Source organism: Lepus europaeus, chromosome 7 (genome assembly GCF_033115175.1).
Source record: "Lepus europaeus isolate LE1 chromosome 7, mLepTim1.pri, whole genome shotgun sequence".
In the NCBI taxonomy this organism is placed as follows: domain Eukaryota; kingdom Metazoa; phylum Chordata; class Mammalia; order Lagomorpha; family Leporidae; genus Lepus; species Lepus europaeus.
In genome coordinates this window covers 5740536-5763764 of record NC_084833.1, presented here as the reverse complement: position 1 = coordinate 5763764, position 23229 = coordinate 5740536, and the positions used below count along the sequence as shown (strand labels likewise).

General features: G+C 59.2%; 1 protein-coding gene across 1 annotated transcript; it reads left to right on the top strand.

The window, feature by feature from the left end:
* Positions 1-2071: 2071 nt before the first annotated feature.
* Positions 2072-22677, top strand: TSGA10IP (testis specific 10 interacting protein). The gene is made up of 9 exons (XM_062196126.1): positions 2072-2220; positions 12640-12832; positions 13914-14050; positions 14152-14864; positions 14950-15097; positions 18999-19169; positions 21887-21986; positions 22107-22234; positions 22557-22677. Exons 1-9 carry the CDS (start codon positions 2072-2074, stop codon positions 22675-22677), a joined length of 1860 nt encoding a protein of 619 aa, XP_062052110.1.
* Positions 22678-23229: the final 552 nt, after the last annotated feature.

Genomic DNA, 23229 nt, shown 5'->3' with positions numbered 1-23229 from the left:
TTGACAGGCAGAGTGGACAGTGAGAGAGAGAGACAGAGAGAAAGGTCTTCCTTTGCCATTGGTTCACCCTCCAATGGCCGCCGCGGCTGGTGCACCGCGCTGATCCGATGGCAGGAGCCAGGTGCCTCTCCTGGTCTCCCATGGGGTGCAGGGCCCAAGCACTTGGGCCATCCTCCACTGCACTCCCTGGCCACAGCAGAGAGCTGGCCTGGAAGAGGGGCAGCCGGGACAGAACCGGCACCCCGACCGGGACTAGGACGCGGTGTGCCGGCGCCGCAAGGCGGAGGATTAGCCTAGTGAGCCGCGGCGCCGGCCTCCCCAAGCCATTTTTTGAAAAGTTTATTTGTTAGGGGTGGGCACCGTGGCACAGTGGGCTAAGCTGCCCCCTGAAATGCTGGTGTTCCATATGAGCGCTGCTTTGGGTCCCGGCTGCTCCACTCCAATCCAGCTCCCTGCTAATGCACCTGGGAAAGCAGCAGAGGACGGAACAAGTGCCTGGGCCCCTGCACCCGCGTGGAGACCCGGAAGAAGCCCCTGGCTCCTGGCTTCAGGCTGGCCTGGCCCAAACCTGACCTTAGAGGCCATGTGGGGAGTGAACCGGTGGACGGAAGATCAGTCAGCCGATGGCTCTGTCCATCTACATATACACACACACACACAGTTATATAGAGGAGTCTCTCACTCTGCCTTTCAAATAGACAAATGTATTTTTAAAAGTTTTTTTTTCTTTACTTCATTTTATTTATTTAAAAGAGAGAGTGGGAGACAGAGAGAGATCTTTCCTCTGTTGGTTCACTCCCCAAATGGCCACAACAGCCAGAGCTGGGCCAGGCCAAAGCCAGGAGCCAGGAGCTTCTTCCAGGGCTCCCTACCTGGGCCATCCTCCGCTCCCTTCTCAGGCTCATTAGCAGGGAACTGGATTGAAAGTGGAGCAGCCGGGACTAGAACTGGTGCCCGTATGGGATGCCGGCACTGCTGGCAGTAGCTTAACTGGTTAGGCCACAACGCCAGCCCCTATTTTATTTATTTCTTTAAAATTTATTTATTCATGTTTGTTTGAAATGCCGAGTGACACACACACACACACACAGACTGCCAGGACCAGGCCAGGCCAACGCCAGGAGTTACCCAGTCCAGGTCTCCCACGTGGGTGGCCCCGTGGTGTGCATTAGCAGGAAACTGGGTCAGAAGCAGAGGCGGGTCTTGAACCCAGACCCTGGGGTTCGGGGCGTGGCCTCCTCAGCAGTGGCTAACCTGCTGGGAGCACAGCACACACCCCCCCACCGTGGTCTCCCCACGCCCTTCCCGAGCTCGGCTGTGGGTGAGAGTTGTGTGTGCGCGTGTTTCCTCGCCCACGGACGTGACTGTCTCCAGGGCAGGACTTGTCTGTCTCTGGTCAGCCTCTGGGCCTCCCGGGTTCCTCCAGGCCTCGAACCACATCCCCGCCCTTGGGGAACAGGTGTCTTTGCCGCGCCCCTGGTTCCCGCCCTCCCCACTGGTGGTCTGTCAGCGGTCTGGGAGTGGCCGTGGGACTCAGGACAGGACATGTCCCAGTCCTTCCTGCGGTTTCCGACATGTGGGAGGAGTCCTCTCCCCACACCCGTGCAGAGAACCAAGGGTAGCAACCGGGTGCCACCTGCAGCCAGCGTTCCCTGGGACCCGATGACCACACAGCACCAGCTGGAGGCGGAGTCACATGCCGCGGGAAGCGGCTGGATCACGTGACCCAGACAACACTGAGGTCAGGAGTATCCCTGCCTTTTTAAGATTTAGTAAAATAGACCGACCATCTGTTGTATCTGTTTTGGCTTACGTTGTTTGTCGATCGAATGCCAAAGGGACCTGACTCCTACAAGGCGTCTGCATTGGCAGAACGACTGAATTCATTTGCGTGTCTGCCTCTTTCCCAGGCTCCCTGGTGGGCTTACAACAAGAACTGGAAAAATAACATAACATAATATAACATGACATGACATGACATGACATGACATGACATGAAATACAATACAACACAACACAACACAACACAACACAACACAACACAGAGGTGGAGTCTCAGGAATGAGCAACTATGGGGCCGGCGTTCGACCTGGCAGTCCAGCCGCCGCCTGGGACGCCGGCGCCCCCTACTGGACAGCCTGCTCTCACGCCCCGCTCTGCTCCCGACTCCAGCTTCCCGCCAGCGTGCAGCCCGGGAGGCAGCTGCGAGGGCCCAACTGCGTGGGCCCCTGCTGCCCACGTGGAAGACCTGGGTGGAGTGTCTGGCTCCCAGGTGCAACGCTGGCCATGGGCCCTTGGAGGCATCTGGGGAGTGTGGGAGCTTCCTTCTCAACAAATAAAGGGGCTGGCCGGCGCCACGGCTCACTAGGCTAATCCTCCACCTGTGGTGCCGGCACCCCGGGTTCTAGTCCCGGTCGGGGCGCTGGATTCTGTCCCGGTTGCCCCTCTTCCAGTCCAGCTCTCTGCTGTGGCCCGGGAGTGCAGTGGAGGATGGCCCAGGTCCTTGGGCCCTGCACCCCATGGGAGACCAGGAGGAGGCACCGGGCTCCTGGCTTCGGATCAGCATAGCGCTGGCCGTGGCGGCCATTGAGGGGTGAACCAATGGAAGGAAGACCTTTCTCTCTGTCTCTCTCTCTCTCACTGTCTAACTCTGCCCGTCAAAAAATAAAATAAAATAAAGGTGCTGGCACTGTGGTCCAGTGGGTTAAGCTGCAGTCTGCAGTACTGGCATCCAGTATGGTCACTGGTTTGAGTCCCAGCTGCTCCACTTCAGATCCAGCTCCCTGCTAATGCGCCTGGGAAAGCAGTGGAGGACGGCCTAAGTGCTTGGGGCCCAGCACCTACATGGGAGACCAGGAAGAAGCTCCTGGTTCCTAACATGGGCCTGGCCCAGCCCTGGCCGTTGAGGCCATTTGGAGCATGAATCAGCAGATGGAAAATGTCTATCTTTTTCTCCCTCTGTAACTCTGCCTTTAAATAAATAAATAAATAAATATTTTTTTTTTTTAAAAAAAGTGTGAAAATAGGAAGGAAATTAAGATGAGGAGCAAGAACACACACACACATCACTATGCAATCCACAAGGACCTATAGGGGCTTTGCTAGTTGAATATCAAAGTAGGCTTTGAGCTCCCTGGTAGCCAAAGCAAAAAGGGAGAAACTATAATGTGGCTTGTGTGTATGAGAGAGAGAGAGAGAGAGAGAGGAGAGAGGAGAGAGAATATACAAGTGGAAGCAGCGTTTACCTAGCTTTTATCTTCAGGCGGGGCTCTGAGAAGGGGTGGCTGAGTGGCATGGTGGAGGCCTAGCCCAGCCGTTTGCCAGCCAAGTCCCCAAGGAGTCTCACAAGTGCTTGGAGAGCAGCCCAGGGGACGCACAAGGCCGGTGACCGTGGCTGCTGCTTCTCCGTCGGCCCTGCCCTGGCCCCTTGGAGCTCCAGTCACGGTCGGTCACTCCTTCTCTTTGGAACAGTTTCTTCTCTTGGCTGGGAGCCCCTACTCTCTGGGCCATCTTCTCTCCCATGGCTGCTCTGCTCTGGTCTCTAGGGCTGCAACTCCCTGACCCCTCTCTCTCTTTCTCTCTCTCTCTCTCTCTCTCTGATTTATTTATTTATTTTGGGGGCTAGTGCTGTGGTGTAGTAGGTTAAGCCTCCACCTGCAGCGCCAGCATCCCATATGGGCGCCAGTTCAAGTCCCAGCTGCTCCACTTCTGATCCAGCTCTCTGCTGTCATCTGGGAGAGCAGTAGAAGATGGCCCAAGTCCTTGGGCCCCTGCACCCACGTGGGAGACCCGGAAGAAGCTCCTGATCCTGGCTTCAGATCGGCCCAGCTCTGAACACTGTGGCCAACTGGGGAGTGAACCAGCGGATGGAAAACCTCTCTGTCTATAAGTCTGCATAGCAAATAAATAAATTACTTTTTAAAAAGAAATTACTTATTTACTTGAGTGATGGGGGGCAGAGAGAGAGAGAGAGAGAGAGAGATCTTCTTCATTGGTTCACTCCCCCAATGCCTGCAACAGCCATGGTTGGGCCAGACTGAGGCCAGGAGCCAGGAACTCCACTGGGTCTCCCGCATGAGACAGGAACCCCAGCACTATGTCATCTTCCGCTACCTCCCAGGCACTCTGGCTGGAAGCTGCAGGGAAGTGAAGTGGCCGGGACTCTTGCCAGGCCCTGGGATACAGAAGGCAGGCGTCCCAGGCAGCGGCTGCGGCCCCCCAGTGCCTGCCCTCTCCCCAGCGCCTCCAGCGGCAGGCCCAGGCTCCGCCTCCCGTCTCTTCCTCCTCCTGTCCTCTGGACGGCAGGTCCTTCCTACCCTGGGTCCCCACGTTGATTTCCCGCGGCTGTCCGAGGTGGGGAAGCCATGCCTGTTTGCGTCCCATTTTGGAGGTCGCTAAACATCCCGAAACGCCCAGGGGCAGGCGCCGTGTCCCTCCAGAGGGCCTGGGTCCCACCCAGTGCAGCTCCAACAGCAGGTGCAGACCCCGGGAGGGCGGAGCAACACGGAAACCTGGGTTGAGTTCCCAGCTCCTGGCTTCAGCCTGGCTCAGTCTTGTCTGCGGGGGGCATCTGGGGAGTGACCCGATGGACGGGGGCTCTCTCTGTCCGTCTGCCTATCCGTCTGTCTCCCTTCCTTTCAAGTAAGTGAAAACGAAACAAACAAAAAGCCTGATTTTGTGTAAAAGCCGTATCTCTGAACCTGACGTGGGTGGAGCCATTCTGCACCTCCCTGCGGTGGGGACAGGGGGACGACCCGCGAGCCCAGGCAGCACCTCCGTGGTGGACGCCTTCCGCGGGGCTGTGTTTAAGTCGTTGCTTGGCCTGTGGGGCCTCTGCGGGTTTCCGAGGCTCCTTTGTGGATTCCTCCTTGATCAACTCCTGGGAAGCGGCTCTGGTTCTCCCTTGCCTGGCACTCATTGTGTTGGGTGCCCCAGCAGGGTAACAGGTGCCCCCTGGGAGGCCCGGGCCGCCTGGACACCTCTCACCAGGCTTGGGGTGAGAAGGGAGCCCCCAGGCCTGCTCCTGAGGATGCTGCCAACGGCAGGATTCCCAAGTCAGCCTCGGCACGAAGCTTCCTTCAAAATCCACCCTCCACCCCTCGCGCTGGCGACGAGGCTGGTGACTCGGAGTGCAGCCTGGGGCCAGTGTTGTGGCGTAGCCGGTCCCGCCACCGCGTGTGAAACCAGCATCCCACCCATATCCGAGCGCCTGCGAAGTCCCAGCTGCTCCGCTTCTGATCCAGCTCCCTGCTAATGCTCCTGGGAAAGCAGCGGAAGATGGCCCAAGTGCTGGGGCCTCTGCACCCACGTGGGAGACCCAGATGGGGTGCCAGCTTCCTGGCTTCAGCCCAGGGCCCAGCCCTGGCCATTGTGGCCATTTGGGTGGTCAGCCACGCAGAGGCGGGAGGGAACCAGACCCTTCCCCTTCCAGGTGGGGAGCTGCTCTTCCAGAGAGCTGGATCAGAAGAGCAGCAGCCAGGACTCCAACCAGTGCCCATATGGGATGCCGGCACTGCAGGCCGGGGCTTTACCCACCTGCCCAGCTTCTCTGGTCTTTGGACTCCAGGATTTAAGCCAGCCTCGCTTCATTCCACTTTCTTTTCTTCTTTTTAAATAAATATTACTTATTTATTTGAAAGGCAGAGTCACAGAGAGGCAGAGAAAGAGAGAGAGAGAGAGAGAGAGAGAGAGAGAGGTCCCCTCCTTTTTTTTACGATTTATTTTAGGGGCTGCCTGCAGTGCCAGTATCCCATATGGGTGCTGGTTCAAGTCCCCGCTGCTCCACTTTTTTTTTTTTTTAAAGATTTATTTGAAAGACAGTGTTACAGTGAGGGGTAGAGACACACAGAGAGAGAGGTCTTCCATCCCCTGGTTCACTCCCCAGATGGCTGCAACGGCCAGAGCTGCGCCGATCTGAGGCCAGGAGCTGGGAGCTTCTTTTAGGTCTCCCACATGGGTGCAGGGGCCCAAGGACCTGGGCCATCCTCTCCTTCTATCCCAGGCCATAGCAGAGAGCTGGATCAGAAGTGGAGCAGCCGGGACCATAGGGCTTAACCCACTGTGCCACAGCACCGGCCCCCGCTGCTCCACTTCTGATCCAGCTCTCTGCTGTGGCCCAGGAGTGCAGTGGAGGATGGCCCAAGTGCTTGAATCCCTGCACCTGTGTGGGAGACCTGGAAGAAGCTCCTGGCTCCTGGCTTTGGATCGGCCCAGCTGCAGCCATTGGGGTCATCTGGGGAGTGAACCCATGAATGGAAGACTCTCTCTCTCTCTCTCTCTCTCTCTCTCTCTCTCTCTGCTACTGCCTCTCTGTAACTCTGCCTTTCAAATAAAATAAGGCAGAGTTACAGAGAGGCAGAGGCAGAGAGAGAGGTTTTCCATCTGCTGGTTCACTCCCCAACAGCCTCAACGGCCAGGTCAAAGGAAGTAGCTTTATAATCTTGAAATACCAGGGAATGTTATAATAATAGCAAACTAGTAAACATAAAAGCTTAAGCAAAATGAACGCCTTTCTAGAAAAATGGGAAAAGTTGGCCGGCGCCGTGGCTCAACAGGCTAATCCTCCGCCTTGCGGCGCCGGCACACCGGGTTCTAGTCCCGGTCGGGGCACCGATCCTGTCCCGGTTGCCCCTCTTCCAGGCCAGCTCTCTGCTGTGGCCAGGGAGTGCAGTGGAGGATGGCCCAAGTGTTTGGGCTCTGCACCCCACGGGAGACCAGGATAAGCACCTGGCTCCTGCCATCGGAACAGCGCGGTGCGCCGGCCGCAGTGCGCTACCGCGGCGGCCATTGGAGGGTGAACCAACGGCAAAAGGAAGACCTTTCTCTCTGTCTCTCTCTCACTGTCCACTCTGCCTGTCAAAAATAAAAAAAAAAAATGGGAAAAGCCCAAACTGGCACAAAAATATAAAAAAGTCAGTGGATCCATAGCCATTCAATAAAATCAGTCTGGGGGTCTGACATGAAGGCACCCCAACAGAGCTGCTGCTGTCTATGTGTCTCTATCATTTTATTTTAAAAGATTTATTTATTTATCTGAAAGGAAGAGTGACAGAGAGGTGAGACAGAGAAAGAGACAGATCTGCTGGTTTACTCCCCAAGTGGCCTCAACAGAGCTGGGCCAGGCTGAAGCCAGGAGCCGGGAGCTCCACCCGGGTCTTCCACGTGCGCGGCAGGGACTCACGCACTCGAGCCATCATCTGCTGCTTCCCGGGAGCAGGGGACTGGATGGGAGGGGTTTTTGTAATTTATTTTTTAAAATTTATTTAAGGGGGGCCAGTGCCGTGGCTCACTTGGTTAATCCTCCGCCTACGGCGCTGCCATCCCATATGGGCGCTGGGTACTAGTCCCGGTTGCCCCTCTTCCAGGCCAGCTCTCTGCTGTGGCCCGGGAGTGCGGTGAAGGATGGCCCAAGTGCTTGGGCCCTGCACCTGCATGGGAGACCAGGAGGGGACACCTGGCTCCTGGCTTCGGCTCGGCGCAGCACTGGCTATAGCAGCCATTTGGGGGGTGAACCAACGGAAGGAAGACCTTTCTCTCTGTCTCTCTCTAACTCTGTCATATAAAAAATTTATTTAAGGTATACAAATTTCAGGTACGTCCTATATATGGCCTTAGGGTGGATGGGACGTGTGACAGCGGGAGCCCCACCAGGACGCTGAGACAGGATGTGGCACGCTGAGCGGTGCCTTCGCCTGCTGCACCAGTGCGGCGCCGTCGTGTTTTTAACTTTCATGTATTTGAAAGGCAGAGAGACCGACAGGCAGAGATCACCCATATACTAGTTCACTCCCCAGAAGCCTATACCAGCCAAAGCCGGAACCCAGGGACTCAGTCCGGGCCTCCTGAGTGGTTGGGAGAGACCCAAGGACTTGGGCCGTCGTTTGCTGCCTTCCCAGGGTGTGAATTAGCAGTGGGGCCGAGACTTGAACCCGGGTGCTCGGGTATGGGATGCAGGCTTCCCGAGTAGCTGCTGCCCCAAGCGCCCAGCCCCAGAGATGCTCCACCAGGCAGGCGTTGGAGAATAGATGGTTCTGTCTCATCGTATCCGTTGTTCTAGAAGCCAGAGAGCGCGAGAAGGCTGCCCAGTTCCTCCTGCATCCGATTCCTCCCTCGTCCAATGCTCAAACCCGATAGGAACAGAATCGGAAGACAAAGGGATCCACAGCGCTCACTAGGGACGAAGCCACAGAGGAACAGAATAAAACGCAGGCAAATGCTCCACCTAGGGGCGAGGCCAGGACCTCGGGAGCCTCCGGGAACACAAGTCCCGCCGGGAACAATTGTGGATGGATGCCGTGGACGTGAAGGGTTTCTGTTCCAGCAAGGCCCTCAGAGGCCATCTGGACAGCCCGGTGACTGCTTCCCAGGGAGCCGTGCACTCCTGCAAATCAATGCAGAAGAGACCGGAGCGCAGCTGAGAGACGGCCCCGGGGCAGAGACGGCGCTGGGGAGGGTCGCCCAGGGAATCTCCAATTACAGTTACAGCGAGGTTCTATTTCCCCCCCAAGATTTATGTATGTATTTATTTATTTGAAAGGCAGAGTTAGAGAGGCAGAGGCAGAAGGAGAGACCTTCCATCTGCTGGCTCACTCCCCCGATGGCTGCAGTGGCTGGGGCTGGGCCAGGCCAAAGCCAGGAGCCAGGAGCTTCTTCCGGGTCTCCCACATGAGTGCAGGGGCCCAAGGACTTGGGCCAAATTCCACCGCTTTCCCAGGCCATAGCAGGGAGCCGGATCGGAAGTGGAGCAGCCGAGACTCGAACCTGCACCCATACGGGATGCCGGAACCGCAGGTGGAGGCTTAGCCTACTGCGCCGAAGCGCCGGCCATGAGTCAGATTTTCAGCGGGTCAAGATCACCATGGAGGGCCTGGCTTTTGGTTAGGACCCCTGCAGCCCTCACCAGAGTGCATGGCTTCCAGCTCTGCCTCCTGATTCCAGCTTCCTGCTAACGCAGACCAGGGGGAGGCAGTGGTGGCCAAGGCGGTGGCTCCCTGCCAGCCACCTGGGAGCCCCAGCCTGTGTTCTCAGCTCCTGGCTTTGGCACCGGCAGTGTGGGCATTTGGAGGGTCAATCAGCAGATGGAAGATATTTGTCTGTCTGTCTCTGTCTGTCTACTTCTCTCCTACTTAAATATATATATTTTTTCCTTTTTTAATATTTAATTTTATTTATTTTGAAAGAGTTACAGAGAGAGAGAGAGAGAATCTTCTATCCACTGGTTCACTCCCCAAATGACCACGACGGCCGGAGCTGAGCCGATCCGAAGCCAGGAGCCAGGTGCTTCTTCCAGGTCTCCCATGCAGGTGCAGGGGCCCAAGCACTTGGGTGATCTTCTACTGCTTTCCCAGGCCATAGCAGAGAGCTGGATCAGAAGAGCAGCAGCCAGGACTCCAACCAGTGCCCATATGGGATGCTGGCACTGCAGGCCGGGGCTTTAACCCACTGTGCCATAGAACCAGCCCCTAAATAAATATATTTTTTAAAAAGAGAATCACCTAGGAGCCAGCACTACAGTGTAGTGGGCTAAGCCTGCGGTGCCGGCATCCCATACGGGTGCCGGTTTGAGACCAGCCACTCCACTTCCGATCCAGTTCCCTCCTAATGTGCCTGGGAAAGCGATGGAATTTGGCCCAAGTGCTTGGGCCCCTGCACCTGTGTGGGAGACCCAGAAGAAGCTCCTGGCTCCTGGCTTCGGATTGGCACAGCTCCCGCCATTGTGGCCATTTGGGGAGTGAACCCACGTATGAAAGACCTCACTCTCTGTCTGCAACTCTACCTCTCAAATAAAAAATAGAATCTTTTTTAAAAGATAATTATCCAAGTAGTTTATTTTAAAAATTATTTATTTGCACTTTACTTGAAAGGCGTAGAGACAGGAAAGGAGGCAGAGTGACATTCCATTCCTGTTTTACTCCCTAAATCCCCGAGCAGCTGGGGCCGGGCCAGGCAGAAGCACGCCGGGAGCCCGAAACAGTCCAGGTCTCCCACTTGGGTGGTGGGGATCCAAGCGCTGGAGCTGCTGGAGCCGCCAGCTCCCGCCTCCCAGGGTGTGCACCGGCAGGAAGCTGGGAAGGCGAGCACGGCGGCGCCCAGGCCCGGGTGCTCTGGTACGGAACACAGGTGCCCAAGGCAGCGTCTGCCTGCCGCCAGACCCCCACCCCGCCGTCTGAGTGGTGGGTATTTGTGTCTGCACCGGGTGCCAGGGGTCAGGGCTGAGATGTGCCCTGAGGGTGGGGAAGGAGGCAGGTGCATCCAAGGCCATCAGCAGGCTACGCTGAGAGGGGGAGAAGAGGGAAGACGCCAGCCTGAGGCGCCCAGACCTGCCCGCCGCCAAGGGGCAGCGTTTAGCCCAGGAAACCATGGGCCGAGTCTCAGAAGGGACTCAGCTCTGCAAAGGGAGCAGGCTACGCGTGTGTCCCCCCCACCCTGGCAAAGGGAGCAGGCCACGCGTGTGTCCCCCCCCCAGCAAAGGGAGCAGGCCACGCGTGTGTCCCCCCCCCGGCAAAGGGAGCAGGCCACGCGTGTGTCCCCCCCCGGCAAAGGGAGCAGGCCACGCGTGTGTCCCCCCCCGGCAAAGGGAGCAGGCCACGCGTGTGTCCCCCCCCGGCAAAGGGAGCAGGCCACGCGTGTGTCCCCCCCCCGGCAAAGGGAGCAGGCCACGCGTGTGTCCTCCCCCGGCAAAGGGAGCAGGCCACGCGTGTGTCCCCCCCCGGCAAAGGGAGCAGGCCACGCGTGTGTCCCCCCCCCCCCGGCAAAGGGAGCAGGCCACGCGTGTGTCCCCCCCCCCGGCAAAGGGAGCAGGCCACGCGTGTGTCCTCCCCCGAGCCCCCGTGGGTGACATTCGGCGGAGACAGACGGCAGGGGGCATGGCCGGCCCCCACAAAGGGCGGAGTTGGTGCATCCGGGTGATGATTTTCGCCTGCAGCACAGCCGGGGCTGGTGAACGGGTGTCCCTCGGTGGACGCGGTGCAGGACAGAGCGAGAGCAGTCGAGGGCGGCAGCGACCAGGGTCACCTCTCACGGGGCCACGCCCTGGCTAATTAGCACTAGCAATTTTTTTTCTTTTTTAAAATTTGTTTTAGGGGCCGGCGCTGTGGCGCAGTGGGTTAATGCCCTGGCCTGCAGTGCCGGCATCCCATATGGGTATTGGTTCGAGACCCGGCTGCTCCACTTCCAACCCAGCTCTCTGCTATGGCCTGGGAAAGCAGTAGAAGATGGCCCAAGCCCTTGGGCCCCTGTACCCGTGTGGGAGACCCAGAAGAAGCTCCTGGCTCCTGGCTTCAGATCGGTGCAGCTCTGGCCATTGCAGCCAACTGGGGAGTGAACCAGCGGATGGAAGACCTCTCTCTCTCCTCTCTGCCTCTTCTCTCTCTGTGTAACTCTGACTTTCAAATAAATAAGTAAATCTTTTAAAAAATTTTGTTTTATTTATTTGAAAGGCAGAGGGACAGAGAGGGCTTCCATTCCACTCCCCAGATGCCCGCAACAGCTGGGGCTTGAACCAGGCTGAAGTCAGGAGCCTGGAACTCCAGCCAGGTCTCCCGTGTGGGTGGCAGGGGCCATCGCGGCTGCCTCCAGCCGCAGACCAGCGGGGAGCTGGACTGCAAGTGGAGCTGGGACCGGAACCCAGCAGACGCTTGATATGTGATGGGAGCTTTTCTTTTTCTTTTTTTTTGACAGGCAGAGTGGACAGTGAGAGAGAGACAGAGAGAAAGGTCTTCCTTTTTGCCGTTGGTTCACCCTCCAATGGCCGCCGCGGTAGGTGCGCTGCGGCCGGCGCACCGCGCTGATCCGATGGCAGGAGCCAGGTGCTTCTCCTGGTCTCCCATGGGGTGCAGGGCCCAAGCACTTGGGCCATCCTCCACTGCACTCCCTGGGCCACAGCAGAGAGCTGGCCTGGAAGAGGGGCAACCGGGACAGGATCGGTGCCCTGACCGGGACTAGAACCCGGTGTGCCGGCGCCGCAAGGCGGAGGATTAGCCTAGTGAGCCGCGGCGCCGGCGTGACGGGAGCTTTTCAGGCAACCTGCCAGCCCCCTGTGCCAAAACGCCCGGCCCGGTGTCCTCACCGCTGTGCAGCCCGGGCACGAGCAGCCAGCTTTACCAGGTGTTGCCCTGTGATCTCGCTCGGGTCTCACAGACCTCTGAGCCGGGCCACGGCCCAGGTGCAGGAGCAGCAGTCACAGAGCCCGCGAGGCCGCTCCGGGGCTGCAGCCTGTGGTCTCAGCTGTCGTGGTGCGGCTCTCGGGGGCCGGCGCGGGGGCCGCGTGGGGGTTCACGTCTCAGGGCTTTGCTCGGCACTGCCGAGAAGGCTGGGGTCAGATTTCGAGGGCGAAATTCCTCCCAAGGCCTCCTCCCTGCGGCCTGCCTGAGCCTCCAGAGTGACCCAGTCCTGGGGTCCTTTTTGCGGATGGACAGGGAAACACAGGCCGAGGCTAAGGCAGGAGAGCCGATCCCAGGGGGTCCGTGGCGGCGGCAGGCTGTGGCGCTGGTCCTGTGGGCCTCCAGGCCTGGGTCGCTCCTCAGTGTCCACCTGAATTGTCCCCTGGCAGGCTGTGGTCCTCACCTACCCTGGCAGACCCCTCCTGAGGTCCCTTTAGCCAGAGCCCTTGAGACGGGCTGGGGTCTGGTTGCCGTGGAGATGGCCGGAAGGACGGTTCCACGCTGTGGTGGACGTGGGGGTAGGGACGGGGCAGGACACCAACATGCTCCACACCCACCCACAGCTGGCTAGGCCCTCACCCGGGAGACCGGGCCAGGACCCTCGGTCTCAGGCTCCAGGGACAGCCACAAGGCTGCTCGACCTTCTGTCCAGCATCCCCCAGGCAGAGCAGGTGAGGGGGCCCCGGGGGGGGGGGGACTTCCAACTGCCCAGAGGCAGGCGGGCATCTGGGCTCAGGGGCCAGGACTGGACTGAGGCCCCAGGGGAGACTGGGGGCGGGGTATGAGGGAGCCTAGAGCATGTGGGGGCGGAGGAGGGGCACAGGGTGACGTCGGGGTGACGGTGTGGTCCAGGGGACATGGACCCCGCAGGAGAGACAGGGTTCCTGGGATCGGACGGGCCGTCAGAAGAGCTGTCCACTCGTTACACCGCTTTATCTGACGAGGTCTTTATTGCTTATTTAGCTGCTCATTCTCTCAATTCGTTCACTGATTTTTCAGTTTTAACTGAGATGTAATAATTGGGCGTGTTTCTGGCGCACCCCAGGACATCGGCACATCCACCCCTTAAACGGTCCTCATCCCTTTGCCTTGGGACGCGTGAACTCCTCCTTGCTGGGGACAGATGGCACGGGGCTGGGTCCCGGCTCCATGGCTTCCCAGCCGTGTGTGCTCACGGTGAGACCTGGGCCTTGGCTTCCCCACCGCGGGTCCCGGGTGTGGTTAAATGCGTTCTGCGAGAAAGGCCCGAGCAGGTGGCAGGAGCCTTATCAATGACAGCCGTTGCTATTTTTGCAAAGATTTGTTTTATTTATTTGAGAGACAGAGTGACAGAGAGAGGCAGAGACAGAGAGAGAGGTCTCCCATCTGCGGGTTCACTCCCAGATAGCCACAGTGTTCAGAGCTGAGCTGATCTGAAGCCAGGAGCCAGGAGCTTCTTCCAGGTCTCCCACGTGGGTGCAGGGGCCCAAAGACTTGAGTCCTCTCCCACTGCTTTCCCATTAGCGGAGAGCTGGATGGGAAGAGGAGCAGCTGGGACACGAACTGGCGCTCCTATGGGATGCCCGCGCTGCAAGGCAGGGATTTAACCCACTGCGCCCCAGCCCCAGCCCCAGCCATTGCTAGTTTAATAGGAAGACTTGAGAGAGTGGTGATGGGTCTCAGAGGGGCCCAGTCAGGGTGTGCAGGGGGAGGAGGAGGACTCCAGAGATGTGCAGACGTGGCCTCCCCTCTCCCCACCCCGTCTCGGCCCAGGGGAACCCCAGGAGCGGCGAGGGCGCCCCGGTTCGCAGCCTGCTGCAGAGGTCTCAGAGCGCAAGGCAGACGTCCAAGAAGGACCACAGGCCCCGGCGGAGGGGCAAGAAAGCCCAGAGCTGCGCGGAGGCCGAGGAGTAAGGGGCAGGGTGGGCTGGAGGGGGGCTGGCGGGTGGGCGTGGCTCGGACCCAGACGGGGACCCTGACGGGACCCCGGCCCTGCCCTCTCCCTCTTCAGTGTCTTCGCTGCTCCCAGGAGGCCTTCCTTCCCCTTCCAGTGGGCCTGGGAGAGCTTCATCACAAGTTCCTCCGCGGGGTCTCAGCCCAGCGCCCCCTCGGCCCCCAGCCCCCATGCCCTGCCCTTCTCCCTGGCCTTCCCCCAGCTCAAGTCCGGGCGCAGGTCCGTGGCCAGCCTCCCGGACGCCCTGGGCTTCTGCCAGAAGATGGAGGCGCAAAGCCCTGAGAGGAGGCAGCAGCTGGGGGCCTGGAGCCCCTCGCCTCCGGGCAGAGGGGAGAACCTGGGGCTGGAGGTGCCCAGCGAGCGCGCCCTCTGGCCGCCGGGGAAGCCGGGGAAGCCGGCAGGACCCGTGCTGGAGTGGGAGGAGGAGGCCATGGAGCCTGAAGGCCCGGGCGCCCAGGAGCCCCAGAGGGACCTGAGCCCCCGCGAGCTGCCCCAGCTGCCCCACAAGGGGCTGCTGTCAGAGGAGGACCAGTGCTCAGAAATGATGGAGGAGGACGAGGAGGAGGAGCTCGGGGCCCCCCACGGGAGGAGGGCCGGACCCCCGACCAAGGGGCAGCACCCCGGGGACCCGCAGAGCCGGAGCCGCAGGAACAGCCCCAGCTCCGGCCACCTCCCCGGGGCCCAGAGGAGGCGGCTGAAGGCCCGGGAGCTGGAGGGGCCCTGGGACCTGGAGATGCTGCGCAGGCGGCTGCAGCAGAACCTGGACTGCGGTGAGCGCGGGGCGGAGCCCTGGGGGTGGGCTCGCCCCCGGGGGCCGGGACAAGGGGGGTCCCTGATCCGGTCCCACCGTGCCAGGCCCCCAGAGGCAGCCCTGGAAAGCTTTCCAGACCCCCGTCCAGGCCTCTGACCGCAGCGGGAAGGCCCACCTGCTGGGAGACGACGAGACGTTCCCGTCTGCCAGCGTCCCCAATCGCACCTTCCACAAGCGACAGGAGGCCACCAGGTGCGGAGAAAGAGTGGGGAGGGCAGGGAGCAGAGAGGAGCCAGCTCTCCAGGAGCCCCCGGCCCGTCCTCCCCTCCTTCATGTCTTCATTTCCACCCTGTGTTCGCCAGTCTTTCTGACAACCCAACCATCCGTCGGCCATCCATGGGCCCGCCCACCCACTGATGGCATCCAATCAGCCACTCCCTCACCCATCTCTCTGTGAACTGTTTATCCACACGGGCCGCTTGGCCTCCATCCCCTGTCTTGTCCTCTCTCCTTCCTTAACCCATGCATTGTGTGATTCATGCAACATAGACTGAGCACCCGCTCATGGGCTTGGGGTTTGGAGATGAAGACTCAGCCCAGCCCTGCAAAGCTCAAGTTCTGGGAGAGAAGACTTTGGGCAATTATGTCCGTTCATCGGGGAATTGCTCCACTTGGGCTTGGACAAGAGACTGGGAGCGCAGGGGGAGTCCTGGGCTGCCAGGGGTGGTCGAGATGAGGGACAGATGGGAGCGGCCATGTGGAGAGAGGGAGGAGGAGCCTCTGGGAGGGATTGAGAGGCGGGCTCACAGGCCCTGGGCACTGCCAGGGACGGGGAGAAGTCCCCAGTTCTTTTTTTTTTTTTTTAATTAAATTGACAAATAAAAATTGCATACATTTGCGGTGTACAGCAGGATGCTTGTACCTTTGTGGGAGATGAGTGAACTCACCCACTTATGTCGTGTGTGGTGAGAACGGGGGAGACTGGCAGGTGCACGGTGCACTGCCGTTAGGCACAGTCCCCACCTTCTCCCGCACACTCTGCAGCTCACTCCTCGCCCACTGAACTCCTGCACCCTTTGGCCAAAGTTTCTCCGACACCGGCAGCCTCTTCGAGTTCTGCTTTCTTATCCTTGGTGTGCTGTTGTCCTGTGCCCGGCTTATCCTACTCACGGCATGGCCTTGAGCTTGTTCCATATCGCTGCAGAGGGCAAGAGCTCCTCTGTGGATATAAATCACACTTTCTTGAGTTTTTTAAAAAAATGATTTTCATTTATTTGAAAGGCAGAGTGACAGAGTGAGGCAGAGAGAGAGAGAGAGAGAGAGAGAGATCTTGCATCTACTGGTCCACTCTAAAATGCCCAGTGCAGCCGGGGCTAAGCAGGACCGGGAACCTCATGGCAGTCCCCCGTGTGGGCAGCGGGGACCTCAGTAGCTGAGCCGTCCTCTGCACCTTCCCCAGGTGCGTTAGCCCGAAGCTGGGTGGGAAGCCGAGTGCTGAGACGAGAGGACTCTGATGTGGGATGGGGGCACGGCAAGTTTGGCTTCACCCCCGGCCACACCGCCGCCTCCTTCGTGCGCATTTTGATTGGGTCGTTCGACTCCTCGGTATTGCGTTGTTCGGCCTCCTTACATATTTTGCCTTCAACCCTGTAGTGTGCGGCCTGCACGTATTCCCTCTCATTCGCCTCGCCCCGTTGGCTGTTTGCTTGCTGTGCTGTAGCTTCCTGCTTTGAGGAAATCTCCTTTGTCTATTTATGTTTTTGTTGCTCATGCTTTTGGGGACCATTAAAAAATATCGTAACTCAGGGCCGGCGCCGTGGCTCACTTGGTTAATCCTCCACCTGCAGCACCGGCATCCCATATGGGTGCCAGATTCTGTCCTGGTTGCTCCTCTTCCAGTCCAGCTCTCTGCTGTGGCCCGGGAAGGCAGTGGAGGATGGCCCAAGTGCTTGGGTCTCTGCACCCACATGGGAGACCAGGAGGAAGCGCCTGGCTCCTGGCTTCGGATCTGCGCAGCACCAGCCGTAGCAGCCATTTGGGGGGTGAACCAATGGAAGGAAGACCTTTCTCTCTTTGTCTCTCACTGTCTGTAACTCTACCTGTATATATATATCTCGTAACCCTCACCAGTGTCATGGAGCTTTTGTGCCCCGATTTCTTCTAGCGGTCTCCTAGTTTCAACACTTGTGTTTGAGGCTTTAATTCATTTTGAGTGATTTCTATACATGATGTGGAATAAGGCCTGCATGTGGATACCATTTTTGTCAACACTATCTGTTGATTGACTTTCAAAAACTGTTGGGTGAGGGAGAGAGAGGGAGAGAGAGGGAGAGAGAGGGAGAGGGAGGGAGAGGGAGGGGGAGGGGGAGGGGGAGGGGGAGAGGGAGAGGGAGAGGGAGAGGGAGAGGGAGAGGGAGAGGGAGAGGTCCCACCCACTGGTTCACTCCCCAAGTGCCCACGATGGCCAGACCAGAACGCCACCAGGGTCTCCCACATGGGCAGCTGGAATCCAAGTCCTTGAGCCACCACCTGCTGCCCCCCAGGGTGTGCCCAGCAGGAAGCTGGGTGGGAATCAAGGAGCCAGGGAGAGAACCAGGGGCTCCAGGTGGGATGTGGGTGTCCTAAGAGGCACCCAACGCCTGCCCCTGTTTTTCCTATTTCTGTGGGAAAATGTCTTTGGCATTTGATAGGCATTGGCCGCTTTGGGCGGGAGGGACGTTTCGGTGATGTGAGTTCTCGCAGTACCCTCGGGTCTCACCCATCACCGGCTGCCTGAGGTCCTCCCACAATGCCCAGGGCCCCTGCCCCTGCGTCGCGGGTCGGAGTGGCTACAGTGGCCCCGCTCTCCCTCCCTCCTGTCCTGTGACGCCCCCTCCTCACCCACCCTGCTGCCTCCTGGGAGCTGTCCTCTGAGTGTGTCTCTCTCGAGGCACTTGTCACACTGCCCGGCACGGAGGGAGCCCTGCCCAGCTGTTTCTGATTGCAGCCTCCCTGGAGGAACTGGCCATCGCCGGTGCTCAATAAGTGGGCAGCAAGGGAATGACCGCCTCTGCCCTTCGGCTCACCCGCCTGGCCATCTTGCTACGTGACCACAACTCAATTGCACATGAATTAGGGGGTTTCCGGGGACACTGGTAGTGCAGGACAAGATAAGGAACCCCGAGCTCGTGAAGTATACATGGGAAGAGGCATAATTAATAAAGAAATGAACAAAATGTGTAGCCTGGGGCCGGCGCCACGGCTCACTTGGTTAATCCTCTGCCTGCAGCACGGGCATCCCATACGGGCGCCGGGTTCTAGGCCCGGTTACTCCTCTTCCAGGCCAGCTCTCTGCTGTGGCCCGGGAGGGCAGTGAAGGATGGCCCAAGTGCTTGGGCCCTGCACCCGCATGGGAGACCAGGAGGAAGCACCTGGCTCCTGGCTTCGGAACGGCACAGCACCGGCCGTGGCAGCCATTTAGGGGGTGAACCAACAGAAGAAAGACCTTTTTCTCTGTCTCTCTCTCACTGTCTATCTGTCAAATAAATAAAATATAAAAAAGGTTTAAAAAAAGTGAGGCTTGAGATGGGAGATACCTGGGGAGTAGTTAGGGACCATGTCTCTGGTTGTGGCCTCCTTGATGGACAAGAAGGGAGCGTGAGGCTTGGGGAAGAACATTCCGGGTCTGTCTAGCTGCTGTGTGTTCAACTGTCCACAACCTTTACCTATCCATGTGTTCTTCCACTTCCCATTTTGTTCTCCTTATCACCCACCTGTCTGTCCGTCCGTCCAACTTAGCCTCAAACCCAGGCTCCCAAGGGAGCAGGAGGTCAGAGAAGCCCAAGATTGGCCCCTGCACTCCAGGAAAGCTGCTTTGCAACGGGCCCAGGCTGCACAGGGGCTCCAGGGCCCGAGAGGCTCTGAGTCGGAGCTCCCTGCTGGCCGGGTGGCCAGGAGGCTTTGGGAAAGTGACCTGGGAAAGGCCTTGAGCTGGGGCTGAGGGCTGGGCCGCCAAGGGCCACCTCTATGTCATCAGAGTTCCATGACAAACCCCACTCCCCAGACCCGGGTTCTCTGGCCCCCAGCCCCCTGCCCCAGCCTCCCCTATGCCCCACCAGCCCCCTGCTCCCCATGGACGGCTCCTACCCTTCTCTCTTCCTTCTCCCCGCCCAAGAAGCCTGCTGCAGGCCTGGGAGCGGCAGCAGCAGGAGGAGCAGCACCAGGCTGAGCTGCGGCGGGCCCGGGAGCAGCGGGTGCAGCAGCAGGTGGCCCGGTGCCTGGCCACCTACGGGTCCCGTGCAGGCCGGAGGCCCTGGGCCAACCAGCGCAAACTGGAGGAGCTGAGGTAGGCAGCCTGGGCTGCGGGGGCTGGGTGGCAGGGACCGGCTGGGGCTGGTTGGGGGTCGGATTCCAGGACCCAGCAGACCCAGCCCTGACCACACCTGAGAGCAGTCTGATGGCTTCTGGTTAACTCTAATCCCTGCAGCGCCAAAGGCTCAAGGTGAAAATCTTGCAGGCGTCAATCACACTTCCCAATCCTGTTTTCCGATTTGCAAGGCCAGATATGCTTGTAATAAAATATAGAAATTGCTACCGTGGGACCTGCACGGCCCCTGTCGCCCTGCTCCCGAGCCAGCCATTGCTCACGGTCCAGTGAGAGCCGTCTGTTTTATTCTCTTCCTACGTTTCTCTAAGAAGTGAACTCAAAAGTCAGGCAAATATTTTATTTCCTTACTTGTCTGGGAGACAGATCTCCCATCTGCTGGTTCACTCCTCCAATGCTTCCAGCGGCCAGAGCGCTGGAGCCAAGACCAGGGGACTCAGTCCAGGTCTCCCGTGTGGGTAGCAGGGACCCAAGCATTTGAGCCATCAGCTGCCTTCTCAGGGTGCGCACTGGCAGGAAGCTGGATCAGAAATGCAGCCAGGGCCGGCTCGTGGCTCAACAGGCTAATCCTCTGCCTAGCGGCGCCAGCACACCGGGTTCTAGTCCCGGTCGGGGTGCCGGATTCTGTCCCAGTTGCTCCTCTTCCAGGCCAGCTCTCTGCTATGGCCCGGGAAGGCAGTGGAGGATGGCCCAAGTGCTTGGGCCCTGCACCCCATGGGAGACCAGGAGAAGCACCTGGCTCCTGGCTTCAGATCAGCGTGGTGCGCCAGCTACAGCGGCCATTGGAGGGTGAACCAACGGCAAAGGAAGACCTTTGTCTCTGTCTCTCTCACTGTCCACTCTGCCTGTCAAAAAAAAAAAAAAAAAAAAGAAAAAAAAAGAAAAAAAAAGAAAAAAGAAATGCAGCCAGGATTCAGCCCCAGGCACACTGATATGGACACTGGCTCCCAAGCGTTCTTAACCAGTGAGCTAAATGCTCACCCCGATTTTATCATTTGTAAAGGTTCACTCAAAAATGATTTCATTTTATCTGAAAGGCAAAGAAAGTGAGAGAGGAAGAGAGAGAGAACTTTCAATCTACTGGTTCACTCCTGAAGTGCAACAGTGGGGCTGGGCCAGGCTGAAGGCAGGAGCCGGGAACTCCCTCTGGGTCTCTTGCGGGTGGCAGGGACCTAAGTACTTAAGCTCGCACCTGCTACCTCCAGGTGCACACTAGCAGGAAGCCGGACTTGGAAACAGCTGGCATTCACAGCAGGCACTCCGACAGGGGATGCAGACATCCCAGGAAATGTCTTAACCTGAGACAAACGCTCACCCTAAAGTTAGCTTTAAAAAAAGGTTTATTTTTTATTTACTTGAAATGCAGAGAGAGAGAGAGAGAGAGAGAGGTCTTCCATCCACTGATTCACTCTCCAAATGGTTGCAACAGATGGGGCTGGGCCAGAGCCTGGAGCTTCTTCCTGCTCTCCCAAGTGGGTTCAGGGACCCAAGCACTTGGGGCATCTTCCGCTGCTTTCCCAGGCACATTAGCAGGGAGCTGGGTCAGAACAGGAGCAGCCAGGTCCTATGTGGGATGCCGTTGTCGCAAGCAAAGGCTTAACCTACTACACCACAATGCTGGCCTCTAATTATACCATTATTTTTTTAAAGATTTATTTTATTAATTTGAAAGGCAGAGTGTGGCATAGTGGGTAAACCCACCGCTTGCGATAGTGGCATCCCATATAGGCGCCGCTTTGAGTCCCAGTGACTCCACTTCCAATCCAGCTCTCTGCTGTGGCCTGGGAAAGCAGTAGAAGATGGCCCAAGTCCTTGGGCCCCTGCACCCAGGTGGGAGACCTGGAAGAAGCTCCTGGCTCCTGGCTTCGGATCTGTGCAGCTCCGGCTATTGCGGCCAGTGGATGGAAGAAGACCTCTCTCTCTCTGTCTCTATTTCTCCTTCCCTCTCTGTGTAACTCTGACTTTCAAGTAAATAAATAAATCTTAAAAAAAAAAAAAGAGAGAGAGAGAGAGAGAGATCGTCACGTGGCCTCACGGGGATGGGCCAGACCGAAGCCAGGAGCTTCATCCGTGGGTGCAGGGGTCCAAGCACCTGGGCCATCTTCTGCTGCTTTCCCAGGCCATTAGCAGGGAGCTGGATCGGAAGCGGAGCAGAGACTGGAACTGGTGTCCACACAGATGTTGGCAGTGCAGGTGCCACAATGTTACCCCTAGATGGATCTGTTGATTGGCTTTCCCATGAACTCACTGAAGTTCTCTGTGTCACAGAGAACGCTGGCCACCTTCCCCACCCCCTGTACAGCACAGTGAATAAAACTGAGCCCAGACAGGCGCCTTGCCCAAAGTCAACATCCACAGCTTCCGCCCAGAGCTGCATGAGGGGCCCAGGGCTGCGTTGTGGGCACAGGGAGGCTGTGCACACTGGGCAGTGAGTGCCGGCCCCTCCCTTGGGAGTGGTCTGGAGGCCGTCCTGCCCTGGCTGTACAACCCACAACTTAGGGTCTGGCCTCGGAGGAGTCTCTGCACCTCACCCCACCCCACCCCCAGCCACCAGCAGATCGGGGCACTCATTCCGGCCCTGGCTGACCCAACTAGGCACCCAGGGCCAGGCAGGAAGGCCAGGGCGGGGGGACAGGCTGTGTGCACGGAGAGCCGCCCCAGGCACGTCTGTCCCGCAGGCGGCAGGAGCGGCAGCGCTTTGCGGAGTACCAAGCCGAGCTGCAAGGCATCCAGCACCGGGTGCAGGCCCGGCCCTACCTGTTCCAGCAAGCCATGCAGGTGAAGGCTGTGCCTGGGGAGGGGAGCCACCCCCGAGTGGCCGAGGGGCAGGGGGCCAGGCGGGAGTGGGGGAGCCCCGGCCCCTGGAGTGCAGACCGGGAATCCCCTCCATCCCCCCAGGCCAACGCCCGGCTCACGGTGAGCCGCCGCTTCTCCCAGGTGCTGTCGGCACTGGGCCTGGACGAGGAGCAGCTGCGGGCTGAGGCCGGCAAGGGCGGCGACGCGGAGGGCGCCTCCCAGAAACCCAGGTGAGGCCGCGGGGCCGGGGCAGCCACGCCAGCATTCAGGGCCCTCGTGCCACGAGGAGGGCAGAGCAGGGCTATGGCTTCTGCTTCCCCGCGTGGACGCTGAGGCCCAAGGGGCAGGGCCTCGCCCGGGGACACAGGAGCAAACAGGAGGCCAAGCCAGGCTGGGCGGGGGCCACCCCACGTGTGGGCCACTTCACAAGCCAGCGGGGACTTGAGGAGGGGTGGTCATCTGCCCAGTGGCCGCACGGGAACAGGACGGCTGCCGGGCTGGAACCCACGTGGGAGTGGGAGCTGCGCTCAGCAGCCGCTGTCTGTCTGTAAGGAGCCACAGGTCCACGGGGGCGAGCTCGCAGAGCCCAAGGACGGAGCCCCCCGGAGGCCAGCCCGACAGGCACCCGACCCCCAGCGTGGACCTGGCGAGCGGTCCCCGAGATAAAAATTAAAGGTTTTGTGGCAAACTCAGCGTGGGGGTCTGTGGTGGCGGTGGGGAAGCCGTGGGTGGGGAGGTTTGGCTCTGCCCACAGCCTAGCTCTGCTCCCGAGCGGACGTCTCACAGCGCAATGGCCGGTTCTCTCTATTCCATCTCCACCGCATATACTGGGGCCAGTTCACGAGTGACCAGGGCGCGAGGGCCCCGGCCTTTAAGGATACTTCCAGAGAGGCAGCTCCTCTCCTTAAGAAAAGACAGAAAAAAGCGCCCCCCACCCCCGCCCCGAGGGTCCAATCGTGCAATTTCCGGAGCTCCTGAGCCGCTCACAGCACAGGTTCAAAAAAAAAAAAAAAGAAAACCCAAATCGAGCGCTCGCTGCTTACAGCGGCCCGGAGGCTGGGCTGCGGGAGAGGCAGCACCCACCACCCGATGGGGCCGAGATCCCCGGGGGTCCACGGGCATGGACCACCCGCCCAGGGCCGGCCCTGAGGGGCCTCCAGCTCCGGGGTGCCGGCTCAGGTGGCCTCCAGGTCCCTAACATCGTGCGATCCCGCCTCCTCCAAGC